Consider the following 23367-nt stretch of genomic DNA (forward strand, 5'->3'; position numbering starts at 1 on the left):
CATAAAAGAGCAGTGATGTGAGCCATGTGAAGATCACCTAGCCATGGCCATGGCATGCATAGTTACAGTGACCAAATGACTGCAGGGTAGTGTAGGAAAAAAATATCTGTGTCACTCACATGCATATGGGGTTGGCTGGCAGCTATAATACAAAAAAAGCACAACCTCCAAGGCCAGCTCAGCCATCTTCCCCAGAGAGTTTGTTTTTGTGGCAAAGGATCCACAGTCTATTCCAGGCCTCCAACACTCAGAAGACATATATTTCATGTTTAAAATGGTAAGCAGGAATTAATGGATGCCTTTACAGATCATCCTCACCCAGGGACACTGAAAGGGTGTGAAACTGTGAGCATGCTGGTGTATTTTGGGTCTGTGACTGACTACAACCACATGGCAGATGAAAAATTGAATCTGGGAAACAAATGCTCAGCTAAGACCACATCGACAAGTTCTTTCATGACCTCAGCCTTATTGTCCGTGCAATAATTGTCCAGGGCTTTTAAAAGTGCTTGTTTAGTTTGTTTGTAAAATAACTGTATACTTCAATTTCATTAAAAAGTCAAAGAAGTTTAGAAGAAGTAAAATGTAGTAAGAACAACACAAAACAACACACAGATCACCAGGTGTCTATTAAGTAGCACACTTTCTTAATTTTCTGCATAAGCCTGGTGGCAAAAGAAGAGAGGCTTCAGCAAATGCTTGTAAGTCCATACAGAAAGTGCCTGTATCCAATGCTCTGCTGGAAGCATTTTCAATGGGAGCGAGCTAACGCTGAAAGCTTGGTTTTATGTTGAAGTCAAATGTGGTCACCAACTCAGGAGACAACCAGCAATGCTCCAACCAATGATCTCAGTGACTGAGCTGGGATATAAGAGCCAAGGTGGTCCCTAAGGCATCCTAGACCTACGGCGTTCAGGGTTTTGTAAATTAATATAAGGACCATGAACCTAGCTCAGTTCACTAACACCTGTTGAAATTTGCAAGCACTGGTGGATGGGAGGCAGGAATCCCCTAACTGCAACCGCAGTGGTTGAATAAGGATAGTTTAACTCCATGGAGATTTCAGGGAATTTGCTGGCTTCTCTTGCCATCTTTTAAACAAACACAGATAGAGCCATATTCCCTGTTCCTAACTTCTAGAAAACTAGGATAAATGGCAAGTTTGCCCCTGCCCTAAAATTCACTCAAGATGGAAGGGGAATCCATCCAAACTTAAACAAATGTGTGCTAAAAGCCTGTTCAAAAGAGTCAATTTAAACTCTCCTGGGGTAATAAATAATGGATGATATCTTTTTTAGCCTTTCATATACGTTTCAGTTTACTGGGAAAAAAATGCATTCTTCCCTAGACTTTGATCTGCATTTGTAAAAATTGGAAATTAGAAATTGAACAGCCACTGAAGCCTAATACAAAAGGCACTTCAATACTTAAAGGATCATGGGAAGGAAAGAGTTTGACTCACAGATCATATGCACTTCGCTTCTTCATATAATGCTTGTCTAGTTCCCTGTTTCACACAATCCCTGCATAGTTTATATGTCTGTGGTGTATGTGAATTAATCTTGAGGAACATGCAGCCTCCCACAGAAAGCAGCTAAAATGTTCAGATATCATTTCCTGGAATAGGCAAGGAAGCATAGGTAGATCATGGGTTGCAAGATGGGAGGTAAGGAAGGAGAGAAACCTCTTCTTCACCTTACTCCTCTTATTCTGCGTTGGGGTTGTAATAAAAACATAGTGAAAGCAATATAAACAAACTTAAATATTTTGCAGAGTTATACTTCTAGATCTATATTTTCCTAGACTAATGTTGTGCTATATATCAACTAGGACTAATAAAGCATTATATGCTGCGATATAATAAAGCATTATATGCTGCCCAGGGCACAACAAATGCTTAGTAAGGCAGGCAGGATCATACTGCAATTACAGCACCTTGGATAGCTCCAAACATGCAATTTGCTTCAACAAGCTCTGGAACCCAACAATTTGGTTGGTGTGAGTAGGACTCCTGACACAGAAGTGAGTAATTAAGTTCTTGCTTAACCACTCCTATTGAATATGTATTACCACATTCTGAATCTGTTGATATTGTGAAGCACATGTATCCAAGGTAGTCAGTGTGATGTCCTCCATCTGCTGTTGGACCACGACTACAACTTCCATTAGCCCCAGCCAGAACCTCTAGTTACCAGGAATGATGGGACCCCAAAACCAACAACACATAAATTCATGTGCTTTGCCTCAACAAGTCTATACCATTTGAGCCTTGTAACAACCAGTGAAAACTCCAGATTATTATTTGAGGTTAACATGTATATAGAACATTCATCATGTCTATGAACAGAGGAGTGGGAAGGGCTGAGGGCCAACTGCAGTTCTTTGCCACACACATGGCAAACTAAAATGATATAGCAAACATATTTGTTCCTAACCTGGTTTGCTTACAGAAGTTCCAACAACACAAGTATTAGAAACAACCACCACCAAGTATTAAAGTGTGTGAAACAGATAGCATCTAGCTTTCACACAGCTGTCAATGTTGGGGTTCAGTTCTTTGCCATCTCCGGAAACTGATTAAAAGAAACACTTAAGAAGAAATGCAGTGGAGAATACTTATTCAGATATATCATATACACTTCCATAAAAAATATTTTTTTTTAAAAGAAAAGAAAGAAAGGTATTTTCTGTTCCTTTAAAGTAATAATAATCAGGACTAAAGCCCAAACTTGTGATTTACAGATGAATCTAAAGCTTGGGTGAAAGGAGAGGGAAATGAGTGCATCTCAGCAATGTATGTAAGAAAATTTGCAACAAGGCTTCCTTTGGGATGATGTCATTAAAATCAGCAAAGAGGGAGAAGAAAGGGAAGCAGAGAATTAGAGCAATGTGGAGCAATAATTCAATAATCCCTCACTTGTTTCTTATGCAGCATTAGGCTGCCATATTGATCAAGAATCTGATAAACCATATAATATAGTTTAAACAATATGATTCAGCCCCACAAGAGGCCATGATGGCCACCAACTTTGATGGCTTAGAGAGGATAAAAGAATTCGAAAACCCATAGAAGATAAGGCTATCAATGACTACCAATAATGAAGATGGTCCTCCTCTTAATGGCAGAGGCAGTATACTTCTGAATTTTGGTTGGTGGAAACAACAGGAGCAAGGGTGCTGTGGTGGTCCTGCTTTCAGGTTTCCGATAGGTATCCAGTTGGCTGTGAGAACAAGATGTGGGACTAAATAAGCCACTCACCTGATCTCAGCAGGATCTCACTATGTTCTTAAGATGCTACAACTTACTATCTAGGTAAAGGTAAAGGGACCCCTGACTATTAGGTCTAGTCGTGACCGACTCTGGGGTTGTGGTGCTCATCTTGCTTTACTGGCCAAGAGAGCCGGCGTACAGCTTCCAGGTCATGTGGCCAGCATGACTAAGCCGCTTCTGGAGAACCAGAGCAGCGCATGGAAATGCCGTTTACCTTCCCGCTGGAGTGGTACCTATTTATCTACTTGCACTTTGACGTGCTTTCGAACTGCTAGGTTGGCAGGAGCAGGGACTGAGCAACAGGAGCTCACCCCATTGCGGGGATTCAAACCACCGACCTTCTGATCAGCAAGCCCTAGGGTCTGTGGTTTAACCCACAGCGCCACCCGCACCACCTATTATCTACCATGATTCCATTTATGATTTATGATTGCTTTTGTCCACATTATTGTTTGTGTATTCATTTCCTCCCACCAACCTGTAAACAACAAAGAACTTCCCAAATACTGATACTAAACATAAAATCTGAGTATGTTGGACCAATATGCAGGCCATTAGCGTACATGCAGCCGTGCCATCTCGCAAACGATGGAAGGGGATCAGCAGCAGCAAGGGCCTTTGGGGCACAGTGTACCATGCATGGCGGGGAAAGGCAAGGCTGAAGAAGAGAACCACAATGCCAACCCCAAATTGGCACACGATTACTAACATTGTGATTGTATTGCTTCTGTGATGCTGATTCCCATTGCTGTTCATAAACCCATTACATTATCCACTACCCTTCTGAGTTCTTAATCTGACTTGAATATTTTTTCCAGTGTTTTCCCAAAATCATACTTCTAACTCTTCAGCAAAATCCACCACAGATGACATTGGGAACTGGATTTTTGCTTTCCACCCCACAGGTTATTGAGAAGCAAAGCATAGCCAACCCAACCCAAGTAAGCGGAATACAAAAGAAGAATGCAGAGTAGGGACTAATAAATAAATAAATTCATAGCACATCTCACTCTCAGTCTGGTCAGAGGTTATGTGGAGAACTGTTACAAACTGAACTGGATTTTCTCTTTAGGGAGAGATCCTAAAATGTGGGGGGTTTTGTTTTTTGTTTTTGTTTTGTTCCGGTACACCAATGTAAGCATCAATGCCGCAGTTCTAATATGATAACTGTTCAAAAGCAATAGGGAATAATCAGGCGATATTAAAGTAAATGTTTTTCAGAGGAACAGAACAATGGACCTAATACCTCAAATCTCTGATTGCTGACTTTCTTGCCCTTTTTGTTCCAGACAATCTTAGGTCTCGGGTCTCCCGTAGCTTGGCAGATGAATGATGCGACTCCCCCAGAGACTCCTATCTGGTCAACGGGTGTTCTTGTAAACTTTGGTGGTGCTAAAAAAGAAAAAGAAAAAACAGCAAAATAAATCTAAGCAAGAAATATCCAAAAGAGCGTGTCAAGCTGTCAAAAGAACTAAAATGGAAATCTGTTGTTTCTCTAAAAACAATATTAACCCTTAAAGCAAGGGAAATTAAAACTGGCATGTAGCTGGATACATTAAAGTATTCCTGCACAGAAGGCACTGCCAGGTAGGAATTAATGTGTGCATGCTGTGTGCATGCAGATCACTGCATGTGATCATCTCATATACAGTGTACATTGGGGTGGGAACCGGGTGTCCTGCAGATGTTGTTGGACTACATCTCCCATTAACCCTGACCATAAACCCTCCCTTTAGCCATGCCAAAAGGGAGACAGAATCTAACAACATTTATAGGACCATGGGTTCCCCTTCCTTAATGTACGTGAACTAGGATACTGTGTCCAATTGTACCTGTATAGTTGGAAATGTACACAAATGTAAAATCAGCACACAGTATGATTTTTACAGATGTAAAGCATTCCTACACTTGAGTTTCTTCTATGCAGGAATTCTTACGTAGAACCACAGAAATCTAGAGATGGAAAGGACCATGAGGACTATCTCGTCCAACCCCCTGCAATGCAGGAATCTTTTGCCCAACTTGGGGCTCCAACACAAGACCCTGAAATTCAAGTCTCATGCTCTACCGACTAAACTATCCAGCAGTGTGAAGCTGCCCCTAAGAGATTTTAACACATATCTATATTAACAAGGAAAAGAGCAAATATATAGGAAGAAGATGTATTTATTTCACCATTGTAACATTTTAAATTTTATAAGAATTCAAATGTCTTCTCTGTACAAAACAGACTGTAGAGCTAGCAATTTTAATCACCAAAGCCTTCTCATATCCAAATTACAGCATGCTTTTGCATGTACAAAGACACCAGTAGAAGCTATTATGAAAAGAATATGTGTTCATAAACAGAGTACAAAGCCTAAAGGTTTTATCTTCCTCTTTAAAATAAGTATGCACTTACACATATATTGTTGAAGCGAGGGACATGTTTTTCTGTCTAGGGCCACATTTCCTTAAGGGTATCTGTTAGGAGTTGCATTGTACTGCCATTCCCTACCCCCTGACACACTAGGGTCAAATTTAGGTTTGATGAGGCCCTAAGCTACTGAAGGTAATGGGGCCCTTTATATGTCCAGCTGTCCTTTGTCAACAACAAATTGTCACTGTTTTTTGTGTTGAATATCTGCTATATGGTAATTTATGGACTTAATAGGTATATAAAGCCATTTGCACACACCAAATTATGTATTTTATCAAAGTAATTGTTGAACTGAAATACAATTAAGAAGAAGTATATTAATATTAATATTAATATTTTTCCTTTAAAAAAAATTTGGGGCCCCAAGAGAGTGCGGCACTAAGCTATAGCTTGTTTAGCTTATACATAAATCTGGCACTGGAGACACCCATATCTCTCACCTCCACCTATAATTCTTGTCAGTGGTCCGACGCAATCACTCGCAGGGAGCTTTTGAAAACAGTTGGAGGCTCACATATGTCCCTACGGTCACAAGCCACCCAGCCAGGTAAGAAGAGAACTGTTCAATGAATATAATTCTCAATAGTTTCGCCCATGACTGACCAAACATAGTGAAAAAAGAAAACTGTGAGTCAAGGTGGAAATTCTGATAAGAGTGTTTACAGATGAAGAACAGAACAAAGCATGTAAGAGGCAGTAGTATCCATATGATATCCAACCCAAGGCCTAGCCATTATGCATGCTTGCATCTAGCAGGTGTCTGATGGTCCTGAAAATTCATAATAAAGACCACTTGCCAAAACTGCCTTCCCTGATGGTTTCAGATGCATGTGCCTAAAATCTACAGCATCCGCAATATAAATGATGGGCAATCCTTGGGCAGCTCAAAAGTAGTGGCTCTAGGATTCCCATGTATTTTGTTCTCTGTTACAGCCTTCTATTTCATTACACCTAATATGCCAAGAAGGTTGATGTTCCAAATGGAAACTCTCACGAAGACCTGCCTTCATACAGGATTAAAAGGTAAAATGCTTATTCATTGGTATGGCTCCAAAATGTGATTTAACACACCTGCTCTCTCTCTCGCTCTCATCCCCCCCAAGCTACCATAGAGAGTACAAGAAACGAGGAGAGAGGGATAGACACCCCGCCGTCAATCAAACAAAAGCTGGCAGAGGGAGCAAGAAAGAAATAGAAAACAGTATAATCCATTATCTTTGAGAAATAGCAAGAAGGGGGATCATTCCCCCGTACTCTGAGCACTAAAAAATATTTTGTTCCTGTGACTGACTATACAGTTTCATGGAAGGCTATGAGCAGGAAATCATCTGAGATGTTTAATAATTTAATGAGATCTGTGAGTAAAAAATCCAGTGATCGGAACCTGAGTTAACTGAAGCTCTTGGTTAACCCTGAGGCCAATATGCCCTCTGACAAAAAGACTGATGCACTGATATCTAACTAGGGCATGCAGATGTATGTGCTGACGAGTCCTTGAAGACAACTGCTGCAGTCTTTTCTGTTGCAGAACTGGTCAGCCTTTCAAAATCCTTTTTTTCCCCCAAGAGAGAGAGAGAGGCAGTGAAAGGTTCAGTGAACCCAGTACAGAGCCTTTGAAGTCTTCTGGGTTAGATTCCACAATGGTCCAAAAGATTCGTGGCTATCAAGAATCTACACGCTTTAGAAACATACACGTTCCTAAGACTTCCATTAACAAATTAATATTCGTTCTGCTTAAAGAAAACTGCAAAAAAGAATGAACAAAAACTACAGGGATGACTGAGTTGCTGAAAACTGTTGGCCTTAATAGGTGCTACCCACCTAGTGTTCAGAATCACCCAATGTTTATTAGTTTGTTTCTAAATGTTGCTATTCAACTTTTGGTGAAAATAAATTACCAAGGACAATGGACGAAGCAGACAAAGTAAAACTTCCTTTATTCATATTCGTTTTAGCATTAACACCAATAAACCATTTGCATGATCTATTATTGATAGAAAATGCAACTAGTTTATACTGTCAGATTATCATTTTCTTTCATTCATATAAGGATTAATGAGCTACCTTCCAAATTGGCTTGTCAGAATTCTTTGTAAGTTAAGGTATGCACATTCCTTCACAAACCGAATGGTCTAATAAAAGCTATCACATTACTATCAACTCAATAGTCTCCAACTCACATATTAATGCATCACCCTCTTATTTATGGAGATTGTTAATCATGTCGAATACACATTATTGTGGTAGGGAATAGTGATAATTTCTGGACATTCAGCTACCAAGACTATTAATGGCACTCTATAGCACCATTCTGCTGATTAGCATGAGAGCAACATCAGCTGAAAAATTGGCACACATTTTTAACCTTCTTTGAATACCGAAGTGCAAAGTCCAACAAAATCGCTCATTGGCATAGTTCATTAAGCAAAGTTTCATATCTGCGTGGGAAAATTCCAATACAATATATTCCGCCGAACAAAACGAGACAGAAGTTGCTTCCAGTAAATTAGTCACACAGCATATGCCCCTGAGTTGACCAGGTTGAACATCCAGCTGGGAGAGATAATGAACAAGTAAAGTTCAGTGAAAATGGCAAACACTGTCCTTGTTTGTCTGATTTAATACAGACTTGTGGTCAGTTTAATACTGACCATAAACCCTCCCTTTAGCCATGCCAAAAGGGAGACAGAATCTAACAACATTTATAGGACCATGGGTTCCCCTTCCTTAATGTACGTGAACTAGGATACTGTGTCCAATTGTACCTGTATAGTTGGAAATGTACACAAATGTAAAATCAGCACACAGTATGATTTTTACAGATGTAAAGCATTCCTACACTTGAGTTTCTTCTATGCAGGAATTCTTACGTAGAACCACAGAAATCTAGAGATGGAAAGGACCATGAGGACTATCTCGTCCAACCCCCTGCAATGCAGGAATCTTTTGCCCAACTTGGGGCTCCAACACAAGACCCTGAAATTCAAGTCTCATGCTCTACCGACTAAACTATCCAGCAGTGTGAAGCTGCCCCTAAGAGATTTTAACACATATCTATATTAACAAGGAAAAGAGCAAATATATAGGAAGAAGATGTATTTATTTCACCATTGTAACATTTTAAATTTTATAAGAATTCAAATGTCTTCTCTGTACAAAACAGACTGTAGAGCTAGCAATTTTAATCACCAAAGCCTTCTCATATCCAAATTACAGCATGCTTTTGCATGTACAAAGACACCAGTAGAAGCTATTATGAAAAGAATATGTGTTCATAAACAGAGTACAAAGCCTAAAGGTTTTATCTTCCTCTTTAAAATAAGTATGCACTTACACATATATTGTTGAAGCGAGGGACATGTTTTTCTGTCTAGGGCCACATTTCCTTAAGGGTATCTGTTAGGAGTTGCATTGTACTGCCATTCCCTACCCCCTGACACACTAGGGTCAAATTTAGGTTTGATGAGGCCCTAAGCTACTGAAGGTAATGGGGCCCTTTATATGTCCAGCTGTCCTTTGTCAACAACAAATTGTCACTGTTTTTTGTGTTGAATATCTGCTATATGGTAATTTATGGACTTAATAGGTATATAAAGCCATTTGCACACACCAAATTATGTATTTTATCAAAGTAATTGTTGAACTGAAATACAATTAAGAAGAAGTATATTAATATTAATATTAATATTTTTCCTTTAAAAAAAATTTGGGGCCCCAAGAGAGTGCGGCACTAAGCTATAGCTTGTTTAGCTTATACATAAATCTGGCACTGGAGACACCCATATCTCTCACCTCCACCTATAATTCTTGTCAGTGGTCCGACGCAATCACTCGCAGGGAGCTTTTGAAAACAGTTGGAGGCTCACATATGTCCCTACGGTCACAAGCCACCCAGCCAGGTAAGAAGAGAACTGTTCAATGAATATAATTCTCAATAGTTTCGCCCATGACTGACCAAACATAGTGAAAAAAGAAAACTGTGAGTCAAGGTGGAAATTCTGATAAGAGTGTTTACAGATGAAGAACAGAACAAAGCATGTAAGAGGCAGTAGTATCCATATGATATCCAACCCAAGGCCTAGCCATTATGCATGCTTGCATCTAGCAGGTGTCTGATGGTCCTGAAAATTCATAATAAAGACCACTTGCCAAAACTGCCTTCCCTGATGGTTTCAGATGCATGTGCCTAAAATCTACAGCATCCGCAATATAAATGATGGGCAATCCTTGGGCAGCTCAAAAGTAGTGGCTCTAGGATTCCCATGTATTTTGTTCTCTGTTACAGCCTTCTATTTCATTACACCTAATATGCCAAGAAGGTTGATGTTCCAAATGGAAACTCTCACGAAGACCTGCCTTCATACAGGATTAAAAGGTAAAATGCTTATTCATTGGTATGGCTCCAAAATGTGATTTAACACACCTGCTCTCTCTCTCGCTCTCATCCCCCCCAAGCTACCATAGAGAGTACAAGAAACGAGGAGAGAGGGATAGACACCCCGCCGTCAATCAAACAAAAGCTGGCAGAGGGAGCAAGAAAGAAATAGAAAACAGTATAATCCATTATCTTTGAGAAATAGCAAGAAGGGGGATCATTCCCCCGTACTCTGAGCACTAAAAAATATTTTGTTCCTGTGACTGACTATACAGTTTCATGGAAGGCTATGAGCAGGAAATCATCTGAGATGTTTAATAATTTAATGAGATCTGTGAGTAAAAAATCCAGTGATCGGAACCTGAGTTAACTGAAGCTCTTGGTTAACCCTGAGGCCAATATGCCCTCTGACAAAAAGACTGATGCACTGATATCTAACTAGGGCATGCAGATGTATGTGCTGACGAGTCCTTGAAGACAACTGCTGCAGTCTTTTCTGTTGCAGAACTGGTCAGCCTTTCAAAATCCTTTTTTTCCCCCAAGAGAGAGAGAGAGGCAGTGAAAGGTTCAGTGAACCCAGTACAGAGCCTTTGAAGTCTTCTGGGTTAGATTCCACAATGGTCCAAAAGATTCGTGGCTATCAAGAATCTACACGCTTTAGAAACATACACGTTCCTAAGACTTCCATTAACAAATTAATATTCGTTCTGCTTAAAGAAAACTGCAAAAAAGAATGAACAAAAACTACAGGGATGACTGAGTTGCTGAAAACTGTTGGCCTTAATAGGTGCTACCCACCTAGTGTTCAGAATCACCCAATGTTTATTAGTTTGTTTCTAAATGTTGCTATTCAACTTTTGGTGAAAATAAATTACCAAGGACAATGGACGAAGCAGACAAAGTAAAACTTCCTTTATTCATATTCGTTTTAGCATTAACACCAATAAACCATTTGCATGATCTATTATTGATAGAAAATGCAACTAGTTTATACTGTCAGATTATCATTTTCTTTCATTCATATAAGGATTAATGAGCTACCTTCCAAATTGGCTTGTCAGAATTCTTTGTAAGTTAAGGTATGCACATTCCTTCACAAACCGAATGGTCTAATAAAAGCTATCACATTACTATCAACTCAATAGTCTCCAACTCACATATTAATGCATCACCCTCTTATTTATGGAGATTGTTAATCATGTCGAATACACATTATTGTGGTAGGGAATAGTGATAATTTCTGGACATTCAGCTACCAAGACTATTAATGGCACTCTATAGCACCATTCTGCTGATTAGCATGAGAGCAACATCAGCTGAAAAATTGGCACACATTTTTAACCTTCTTTGAATACCGAAGTGCAAAGTCCAACAAAATCGCTCATTGGCATAGTTCATTAAGCAAAGTTTCATATCTGCGTGGGAAAATTCCAATACAATATATTCCGCCGAACAAAACGAGACAGAAGTTGCTTCCAGTAAATTAGTCACACAGCATATGCCCCTGAGTTGACCAGGTTGAACATCCAGCTGGGAGAGATAATGAACAAGTAAAGTTCAGTGAAAATGGCAAACACTGTCCTTGTTTGTCTGATTTAATACAGACTTGTGGATGTCATAATATGCACGTCTACTACCAAACACACAACAAAGGCATTTTTAAATCCATTCATTCATTTAACATATAGCATTGGTCAATATGACATATATTATTATTTTAAAAAACCTGAAAGGTAGGTTATTACTATTCCCATCATACAGAACTAAGGTTGGAGGCTGACACACAATGACCTATCTAGGCCACAGAACAGAATCATCACTTGATTTAGTCTCTTCCCAACTGACACTTCATACTAACTAATGGACTGCACCAGTTTTTGGACTAATAGATGGCAACCCACAAATAATTTTATTCAGAAACACATTTTTTAAAATGAAGCTTTATTTGCATTAGCCATTGGCCACAGCAATAAAACAACAATATAATATACAAAGAATATAAATAAAAAGTCAATCATATAAAATACATTTTAGGGTTTTGAATCAATAGTCAAATAGTGGATCTTATTCTGATTGCCCCAGCTAAAAACCTTGCAGCCTTTGCTGTCACCTGCTCATCTTGATCTGCCAAGAGAAAGGACACTGTGGCAGTGGTTGGGTGACTCGGAATGGACAAAAAAAGAGGAGTGATAATCTCATTCCTCAAGCCTTTATAAGGAGTGCAAGCCAGGAGGGCATGTGCCACCGATTCGGTACTGCCATCTCCACAGAGACATAAGCATTTTTCGTGTGGAATCTGTTGGAATCGTCCCTCAAGTGCAGCCGAGTGCAATACATTCAATCTACAGAAACACATTTAGTGAGTTGTATATTATGAAAAGGGCAAGACAGAGTTGCTTTGTAATGTTTGGTACTGTAGGAGTTCATCACAAGTACTTAGAACCAGCCCAGGGGTAACTGAAAAGTGTGAGCGCTGTTAATGCATTGCTCACATACATGACACTATTGTATTTGTTGTGTTAATTTATTTATTAGATTTCTATACCGCCCTCCATCACAAGATCTCAGGGTGGTTCACAAGATAAAAATACAAGATAAAAGCACAAACAAATAGTTAAAACAAAAAGAACACGAATAAGGGCCTCAGTTGATGAACACAGAGTCCGGGTTGGTGCATATATGGGAAGAGTCTGTCCTTGAGGTATCGTGGTCCATAACCCTTGGAGGAGGGTCTTGCTTTTAGTCCTATCCTACAATATCAGTTCTTGTTCCTCAGACAAATGCACTCTGAAGGAAGATGTGGAAGTAAATATATCCTGCACACAGAACCAAGAATACTGTGGGCACACACTTGCTGAACTAGTGGTTTAGAGTAGGACATGATTGTATCAGTCCCGTTATGAAGGAGGGATAGGCATCAATAAAACTTAGATCATGAATAATTGGTGATTTTAAAGTCATTGATATGGCTATATATTGACAGACCTTATTATTTTTGTGCATTTTTATTGTGTTGTAAGTAAATAATAGCAATACTATATTGTTAACAGCAACAACGACCGTTTGATTGTCACATGCATACAGTATTACATAAAATCATTATCATTTATCCTAGTTTTTATATTTTCTCCAAGACAAACTATTAAACATATGAAGCTCACTTGATGGATCTGGTTGCCCTTCGTTTCTTTTTAAAATAATTTTCATAGCAGACTCATTTACAGCATTCACTGCTAATTTACTCATTAATCATAATTTATCACATCAGTTATGCTGATCATCATTATAAGCAATTACTGCTCCTTAATTCTAACCTGTGCTTACAATGTACCTGCAAATTGGCTTGTGCAAGAAGTTAATTAGCTTTTATTTCTAAAAGGGCATGCAAGTGAGCTATGATTTCATGAAATCTTTTAAGCAAACTCCCAAACAAAGCTTGTGGTCTTTTCCTGAGGGTTATAAACTGTCAGTCATAGTATTTCAAAGCTAAGAAATTGTTACATACAATGGTATACTCCATGTAGGATGGCATTAGTGATAATTCTACCAACAAACCTTTACTTTGATCCCAAGACTTGCTATGCAAATAAATACATGCTTAGGATGTTAAAGGCCCTTAAGCATATTCTTCAAAATATTTTCTTTACTGGGATATCCATTAGTAGTGTGCTACAAAAATAAGTGTACATACTTATTTTCCTTGTCCAGCACCTTGCAAAGTATACTTGGCTGGTCAGCTCTGCTAGCCTTGGTGGGCTACAAATTACAGACCCTCCAAATGCCTCTATTTTCCAGGGACAGTCCTGGATTTACAGAAGCCATCCCGGTTACTGACTTGATTCCAGAATGTCCCGCTTTTCCTTAAGATGTCCCTATTTTAACTGGACCAATGTTACGAGGGTGTGGAGTTATATGACCCCCAAGCCAAGGAGATAAGTAACCATACAACCTTTAGAAGACATCTGAAGGCAGCCCTGTATAGAGGAGTTTTCAATGTTTAATGTTTTGTGTGTGTGTGTGTGTGTGTGTGTGTGTGTGTGTGTGTGTGTGTATGCATAGATAGATGATAGATAGATAGATAGATAGATAGATAGATAGATAGATAGATAGAGGAAGCTGCCCATAGTGGCTGGGGCAACCCTGTCAGATGGGCAGAATGTGAATAATAAAATTGTTGTTACTGTATTCCAGCGATGTTCAACAGGTCGATCGCGATCTACTGGTCGATCCCTGTGAGGTTTTGGTCTGGCCCCCTACCAGCCCCGTCCCTTCGTCCCGCCCTCCAAGACACTAAAAATGTGTCTTTTTCCCTCCCTAAAAAAAGCTCTAAAAAATGAACCCCTAAAAAATGGGGGTAGATCCCTGGCAGTTTTTAATGCTATGAGTAGATCACAGTCTTTTGGAAGTTGGCCACCGCTGCTCTATTCTATTCTATTCTATTCTATTCTATTCTATTCTATTCTATTCTATTCTATTTTCATTGGAGAAATATTGGAGAGTGTGAAATTATGCTGGCATATTCTACGCATCTCTGCCCACATGAAGTAATTACCAGCTCTAAATTATCCATACAGATTGCCCAAGATGTTTAACTGTGTTCCTGTAAATACAGCCTTCAGTACATACAGGGCTTTTTCTTTTTTTAAAAAGGAATATCATAGTACCTATGCCATTCTACAAACACACAAGAGAATTACACTGTAGTTCATCATGTTAGCTGGTATAAATCAGCTTTACTCCGCCAACTTCAAAGCAACTATATTCATTTATGCCTGACAAGGATTTCATCAAATCCAAATGTCTGGAAAAAATACAGCTATACAAATTTGCAAACTCAAATATATAGGCATGGCTGAGGCCTCTTTGGGAAAAAAAAAATCAACAACTCCTCAAGGGGATTTTCATAAAATAAGCCTTGAGTAGACTGTCACACTGTTCAACAGTCCTGTGTCAATGTCACTGTTTCCACAGAAACAAATTAAAGCTGCAAAGAAAATCTCCAATTCCTATTTGCCTTGTCTTGTGCAAACCAAGATATTCTCACACAAGACATTTATGTTACCAGCCAGCTAAAATCAGACGCTTCCCTCAGTCTTAATAAAGTGAGCCAAACTTTGTAAAGCCCTTCTGTTCTAGTATTCAGAAATGTAGTGTGATACATGGGTGATAATGATAATGTAGAATATTTTGTTCCGGAAATTGCAATTTGGTGACAAACAGCCTGATAAGTAACCGAAAGCAGAATAGGTGTGTTACATTTCCCAACTGCATAAATCTTGTTCAAGCAACAAGACATGATGTGCAACACAGCATTCTGTAGAGGTTACAAACACTTATTTCGCTGGAGGTTGTGCATATTTGTAAAATGGGACACATGTTATCTCTGACCCAGGGACATGGGAAAAATTCCAAACTAAGCCAGGCAGCAGCAGGCATTCATTTGCCAAGTAGCATTCCTGCACCCACATACTAATTTACAGTTTATATAGCTTAATTGGGAAACAAAGGATCTCTCACATACAAAGACCTTTTGTGAAAACATGTAAAAGAGCCTCTAATTAATGCTTCTTCTAATTAATGTTGTTCAATAGTATTTTCATGATGATTACTTATTGAATTTGTTAGTCGCTTTGTATTGTCCAGGGCAATATAATGTGTGTCTTTTAAAGAACTGAACTAAAGGTACCACTTTAGCTAATGGGGCCTCCCGCTGCCACCGCGCCACACTATTTCTGTTCTCACCCTGAAGCAAAGTTCTTAACCCGAGGTAGTAATTCTGGGTTAGCGGAGTCTGTAACCTGAAGCATCTGTAACCTGAAGTGTCTGTAACCCAAGGTACCACTGTATAGAAAATGCAACAAAGTATTTATTTATTTTTACTATGTTTTGTTTCCTGTAGAAATTTGTATCACAACATTAAAATACAGTGGTACCTTGGTTCTCAAATGCCTCGGTACTCAAAACAACTTGGAACCCAAACACTGCAAACCTGGAAGTAAGTGTTCTGGTTTGTGAACATTTTTCAGAAGCCAAATGTGCTCCGCTTTGAGTGTTACGCTTCTGATTTGAGTGCCACACATCCGTTTTGAGTGCCATGCTTCCCTTTTGAGTGTTATGCTGAGGTCTGTCTGTTTTTGCTATTTATTTTGCGTTTTTGTTTTCTGCAGCTTTTTTGTTTTGTTTTTGTGACTGCGTGGAACCCAGTTCAGCTACTGATTGTGTGACTGCTGTACATTGTTTATTGTTTTCATTTTCTGGATCAATGGTCTCGTTACATAGTAAAATTTGTGTTAAATTGCTGTTTCAGGGGTTGATTTTAGAAGTCTGGAATGGATCAATCCATTTTGCATTACTTTCTATGGGAAAGCGCACCTTGGTTGTGGAACACTTTGGTTTTGGAACCAACTTCCAGAACGGATTAAGTTTGAGAACCACTGTAATTTATGTTGATTATATGATGACCTATTTGGATATACAGGCTATTGCAAAACAACAACAACAACTTAAATCCTTCCATGACTACTGCACTTTAAGTCAAGGGGGAGATACCTCAGGCCCAGGGGGGCCTGGAGTCCTCTGGACTCTCCCCATGAAACATCCCTATTTCCCAGGCCGCATCTCTCACCAGCCTGCACTTGGCCTTCCTCTGTTCTGACAAGGCATCTTGCTTGCCAGGATGGTGATATGGAGCCTTTGACTTTTGTGTGACTGGGATATACCCAACTATACAAAGGTAAAAGTCACATTTGTGGCTCTGCCCACTCTCACATCTGGCCCCACCTGCTGCTGCAGTGCATCCAACACAATGTTGCCTATGAGGCAATGATGCCCTTGAGCTAAAAGAGATCTCTCCCTGCCCCCATTTTAAGTAGTTGAGATCAAAAATTTTGGTTTTTGATGGATATGTACAATGTCATAATCCAGGTATGCCCAAACTCGGCCCTCCAGATGTTTTGGGACTACAATTCCCATCATCCCTGACCACTGGTCCTGTTAGCTAGGCATGATGGGAGTTGTAGTCCTAAAACATCTGGAGGGCCAAGTTTGGGGGTGCCTGGCATAATCCCATTAGCACCACTGCGGCTGTATTAGTGTAAGGAGTTGCTGAATTATCTCTTAAACTGGTTCTGAAGCGTCTCACTTGGAATTAAAGTCCCTGAAAATGCAGGAAAGGACATGGATCCTGTCACCAGTTAGAGGCCCATGGTGTCTCCCTTTGTGGAAGGAGCATATCTCTGCGATGGAGCTTTGCAAACAGGGGGTATATCCAGCTAAAAGGATCTCAGAAAGCAGAGCTACCTTTATCTGAAACATACGGTTGCCACCTGGCCAGAAAAAAGTTGACTGGCCTGCTGTTATGCTTGTAATAGTTGAATTAGCAAGTCAAACTTTTTACCTCCCAAAGACCAACATCATCACATGCTAACTGGCTGTGTAAAGGTACAAAGTTCAGATCTAAAGCTGGCAATAAATCCACATTTATTTCTAATAATTGCTTTCAAACAGTGAGTTGCATATTGGCAAGGAAATGCCATTCAGCAGCAATATTGTAATAAAGGCAAAGGACCCTTTAAACAATGGTCCATTCTTTGACCAGCTGTAGTGCTTCTTCTGTATCTCAGTCACAGAAGATAATAGGAATCATCTTGACAGGTCAATATGCAAATGTACAAAATCAGTATGTAAATCTCTACACGCATACACATATGACAAACATGCAGAAGTAGAAATATGGTTATCTGTACATGTGTAGTACTTATTTTTATATTGCATATGATAAATAATTATATATAAAATCTGGATAGGGGCTTTATCTACCTGAATTAAAAAAGGAACTTGCCAGTTAATCCAGTGTTAAGCCTTCATCCAGTAGCAAATGAAAAGGATAAAGCCTCTTGAATCTAAAAGGTTAGTGACGTGCAGCTCTTCATCCCTCTGGAACATTACATAACCTTGTCATATTCACTAATTTAATGAAAGAAAATTCTGCTTCAAAGCTTTCTCTTTCCCTCTCTTTTTCTCTGTCACTCCTTTTTTCAAATTTTAATGTGTGCTGACTGCATATGAATTATTTGGTAACAGAGATCTGAAGCTGCTGTAAGATAGAAGCAACAGGTCTTAAAATACCAAACAAGATCTTTTTCTTTTTCAGTGGAATTTTCCCACTAAGAGGAAAGGGAGAGCACACAGGGTTAAGTTTCAATTAGTCTTTGAACATTTATGAACTATTTTGCCTATTAGTGACGCCTTTGCTGATGTGGCTTAAAAATAAAATAAAATACCTGTGTTTAATCTTATTTCAAAACTAAAATCCAGGTAGCTGTTACAAAATTTCAGCTACCATGTAAATGTGACTACTGTTAACTAAATCAATTTCTAGTTATCTAAATGCACCATGATGCTGATTTTTTCCATTCATGTGGGGTGGATTTCTGATAGGAAAATATGAAAGGGAAGCAATTTCTTCCCTGCTTTTCATGATTCAGAGAAAAGAGACTAGCAACTTCTGAACATTTTTTATGAGCTAGGATGAGGCCTAGTGTTGTTGCTAGATAAGGAACCCAATATGAATTAAACAATTTATACAATTCTTTCTTGGGGGGCGGTTGTGTGGAGGGACCATCTTCACCATAAACACCACTAAAGTATTTATATTTCAGTTAAAAAACAACCACCTTTAAAACCATTTCAGGATTGCTGCTTATCTACCTGTTTTTTTTAGCAGTCTGCATCATATTACTGGAAGTCCGTATCCTGCCAAATATAAAATTGGAGAGGGGAGAGGGGAAAGGAGGCCCTCATTCACACCCATGGCTCAGATTGAGACAATAGACAATATGTCTCACACTCAGAACTGGATTACTCATATAGAAACAATTTTATTTGTTTTAGATGAAACACTTGCACTGCTCACTTCCACATACTGCACCAAAAGTGTGCAACAATCTATTAAACAGCAATATAATTTAATTCAACTCAAATATAAAATGAATGACAAACTTAAAACCAAAAATGGTACTAGCCATCATTAATGTAAGATAACATGGTGCTACTAACCGAGAGCCTAAGAAAATAAAACAGTTTCCACCTGGCAACTACATGATAAAAGTGAAGACATTGAGCAAACATTCCTGAAAGACAAGGGCAACACCACAAAAAAGGCCCTCTCTAGCAACCACCCACCTAATATCTGACTTGAAGATACCTGAGATAAGGCATTAACAGGCTCATATGGCAGAAATGCTCTTGATTATTGATTCTTCATGAGCCAGAATAGGAGGGAGAGAAGAGACAAGATATATTGTTGTTACATTCCTTTTTAAAAATCCAGCTGAAATTGTTCAATGACTACCTTTGCACATATCATTCAGAAAAGTCTTAATATTAAAGTATCAGAATTATGTATCATGTGTTTCATATCCTGATGCAGTTAAATTAATAGGAGGTGATGATTTAGTATTTTGCTAGGTTTACTTTTACAGTAGAGACCATGTCAAGGCAGTCAACTCCACAACCACTGCCTTATCGTTGTTACTCTGCTGCTTATGACAACTCTTGTTATGAATCAAGATGCTTAGTGGAGTAACAGAATTTCTCCAATGATTTTGAGGAGATTAAATTTCATAGCTAGCATTCAAATTGAAGTTTAGTGACAGAAAGATTGACATGCCCTAGTTGGCTAAGACTTAGTAAAATCCACAGTTGAGCTGGCAAACCAAATGGTTGATGCCCCAATTTGCCCTCAGATGTGCAGTAGTTTATCCGCACTACATATGAAGTTATCTTCTGAAGTGGTAGATATTTATATCCCCATGAACATTATGGCATATAACTATGAAAACTAATCCTTTAAATCGCATAATGTTTCTATTCGATGTAAGCAGTCGGGAGGGTGTTAGCGTGATTTATGTTAAACACGAATTATGACATAGAAACAAACTAGTAGGCAAATAGCAAGCAACAAATGATCGGCATGGAATTCATGCCCTCAAAATGTGCTGATGAAGGCAATTAGCACAGGTGACTTTAATAAGTGTCATGCAAATTCACGGAAGATAGGTAAGTATTCACTATCCCTGCATGGAACCTTCAAGATTGAAGGCTTCCAATGTTAAGATCACAACAGGTAGGGCGTTAACTTTCGTACTCTCCTTGCAAGGTTCTCCGAGGATCTGAATGGTCACCAAACATAACTCTATGTTCTCTGATCTGATCTAGTGAGGCCCTTCATATGCAAATGCATCATTTTAACAATGATTAGAAATTACACACTTGGTCCAATACCAAGCATAATCTGTTTGTCACCCTTCAGGCCCAAGATGTAGGTGGAAGAGACATTAATCAGGGTAATAGAGGATTAGAGTCCCTTGCAAAAATAAAATAAAATGATGGCATTCAAATAACCTTTCCAATCTTTTCCAAATGCTAAAGGTGAAAACAAGCAACACATGTCCTGGGCCAAGGGGGAATCGTATGTTCAAGGCATGGGTGGACAAAATGGTGCCCTCTAGATGTCGTGGACAACAGGTCCTATCACCCCCCACCAGTGTCATGCTAGCTGGGGCTGAATCGAGTTGTAGTCTAAAGTATATGCATGTTGGCTACCTCTGGTTTAAGGGAAAGAGACAGGTTGCTTCCTTTAACTCAAAGAAATACCCTCACACTTCATTTCATTGCTGAAGGGGCAAGTGGGGTGCTGTAGGGTTCTGTCCTGGGCCTGTTGTTGTTAAACATCTTTATAAACAACTTGGATGAAGGAACTGAGGGGATGATAATCAAATCCGCACATGACACCAAACAGGAAGGGGTAGCTAATGCTGCAGAAGACAGATTTATTTTAACAGTTTGGAGATTGGAATGGGGCCTAAACTAACAAAATGAATTTCAATAGGGACAAATATAATGTCCTACACTGGTGAGGTCTGGCGGAGCTCTCCGTAGTGATGTGGCAGAGGCAAGTGGCATGGGAATTGACCCAGGAGAGGGGGGCAGCGATTTATGGGGTTTAGTTCACCCACGAGAGTGGGGGAAAGAGGGATGGTCAGACCATCAGAGATGGAGATGGACATGTAGGATGTGTCGGAGGAAGGGGCTGCTCTGAAGAGGGACAGGCCAGTCAAATCCCTGTCATCCCCCATTCTTCTGTCTCCTAGAACAAGAGGGAAGAGTAGCAACAGTCTCCATGTGGGAGAAACCTCAGGTTGCACACACACACACCGTGTCAGATAATGGTACATAAGCTGGGGGGGGGGAGCCTGGTTCCTCTGCTGCTGCAGCTGGTCCACAAGGCAAAGAGGCTAGAAGTGAGTGTGCATGGGTTTCTGGACCACCATGGGAGTTGCTGTGAGTGCGTACTTCAGTCAATAAAGAATTAGCTATAAGATGTGTGCTTTCTCTGGCTGAGGATGCCTATGACATACACTTCCCAGCTTCACATATATAAAATGTGGGACTGCTGGCTTGCCAGTAGTACATGTGAAAAGGATCTAGGGGTTTTAGTGGACCAAAAGCTTAACATGGGTCAACAATGTGATGAAGCAGAAAGAAAAATTTAACGCAATACTCGACTGCATCAACAGAAGTACAGTGTCCAGATCAAGCGACTTCATAATACCACTCTGTTCTGGCTTGGTCAGACCACACCTGGAATACTGTGTCCTGTTCTGGGTGACACAATTCAAGAAGGGTATTGACAAGCTGGAATGTGTGTGACAGAGAATGAGCCAGACAACCAAGGGTCTGGAAACCAAGCCTTATGAGGAATGGTTGAGTGAGTTGGGAATGTTTAGCCTGTATAAGAGGAGACTGAGATCAGATATGATAGCAATCTTCAAATATCTAAAGGGCTGCCACATGGAAGATGGAGCAAAGTTGTTTTCTCCTGCCTTGGAGGCTAGGACCCAACCCATGGATTCAAGTTACAAGAAAGGAGATTCTGCCTAAAAATCAGGAAGAACTTTCTGGTGGTAAGAGCTGTACAACATTTCCTCCATAGTGAGGCAACACGAGGATTCGGGAAGGGGTGCAAATTTTGGCCTCACACAGGGCACCATAGTACCCAGGTCTGCCACTCGATGGGCTAATGAGAAGGCACAAAGTCATTCTTTCCTGTCAGCCCAATCCCACCGACCAATTTTCACATTACTTGAGGCATGAGAGCTGCTTTAGTGCAACTCTTTCTTGTTCCATCAGATAACACGAGAAGTCTGAGAGAGCATGCTAAGCTAATGATGCAACTCTTCTGAACACCAGTGTTCCCCTCCAAGAAATCAGAACAATCATCAAGTGTGTTCAAAAGACACAAGCAAAATGTAGATGAATATGGACTATTACAAATAACCAATAGGTTCTATCACTGATTTATCCTTATCCAAGCAAAAACCGCTAAACGACAATCAATGTTGGTTGTAAAGTCAAAACATTTAACTTCATTTTTGGTTATATAGTACCACAGAATGTTTTTTTAACCTGATAACAACATGCAATTAATACAAACATTTGTTGTTGTAAATTTTTGCAGTCATTTATTTGTGTAGATCAGTCAATAAATGCAGCCAGGCATTTTATCCTCAACTAAAAATGTTTATAAGTTTGGGTTACATGGCATATGAAAATTTGCAGTTCCTTGATGATCCCTAGAAAATAATAATTATATTTTTTATATTCCTAACATGAAATGCATCATCTGTAATAATGACTGAATAACCTGAAATAATTATTGCACTGCACAGAATTCACTCAATTCAATCATTCTTTTTTCTTTTTCCAACTGAGTGGCTTCAGAGAAGCAACTTTGAGAGGTTCAATAATTTTGTATATCACTCTATCAAAGCTAGAACTGTAAAAATTGAAAATAATGTAATCAGGCATTGCAATAAATATTTAGAAGCTACACTTTGATGTTTCACTTTAATACCAAACCTCTGTTTCAATGCAGGCACTCAAATGAAAGAGCACTTTGAAGATATATGTAGATTTTATTTTTGCAGTGAACCTTGGGACAATAATACAGCAAGGACCACACTGCACTTTCCCTCCATATGCACTCAGACAACATCAAGTCTGCAAAAGTTCTTGTTAATAATGATGGTGGTTATAAGCATTTATATACCAACCTTCATTTAAAAAAAATTTCTCAGAGCAGAGCATACAAAGCAAATATCAATACAAAAACACACTAAATCCCATAATTACAATAGAGTCCTACTCAGAGTAGACCCAATGGAAGTTGAACCTAGGTTCAACGATACAAAATCTGCAAGAACAAATTGCCTAGTAACAAAATATCAGCAAATACTTGGG

The 23367-nt window shown here is 39.3% G+C and overlaps 1 protein-coding gene across 26 annotated transcripts in view; it reads right to left on the reverse strand.

Moving 5' to 3' along the window:
* PTPRD (protein tyrosine phosphatase receptor type D) overlaps positions 1-23367 on the reverse strand; it is a 1160352-nt gene that overhangs the window by 246948 nt on the left and 890037 nt on the right. For all 26 annotated transcript variants that reach the window (XM_081844735.1, XM_081844724.1, XM_081844745.1 and 23 more), the window contains one exon: positions 4518-4663. In XM_081844735.1, coding sequence (XP_081700861.1) covers positions 4518-4663 — 146 coding nt within the window. The remainder of the gene's footprint in view (positions 1-4517; positions 4664-23367) is intronic.

Source organism: Podarcis erhardii, assembly GCF_964252035.2.
Source record: "Podarcis erhardii genome assembly, chromosome: 17".
NCBI classification, from domain to species: domain Eukaryota; kingdom Metazoa; phylum Chordata; class Lepidosauria; order Squamata; family Lacertidae; genus Podarcis; species Podarcis erhardii.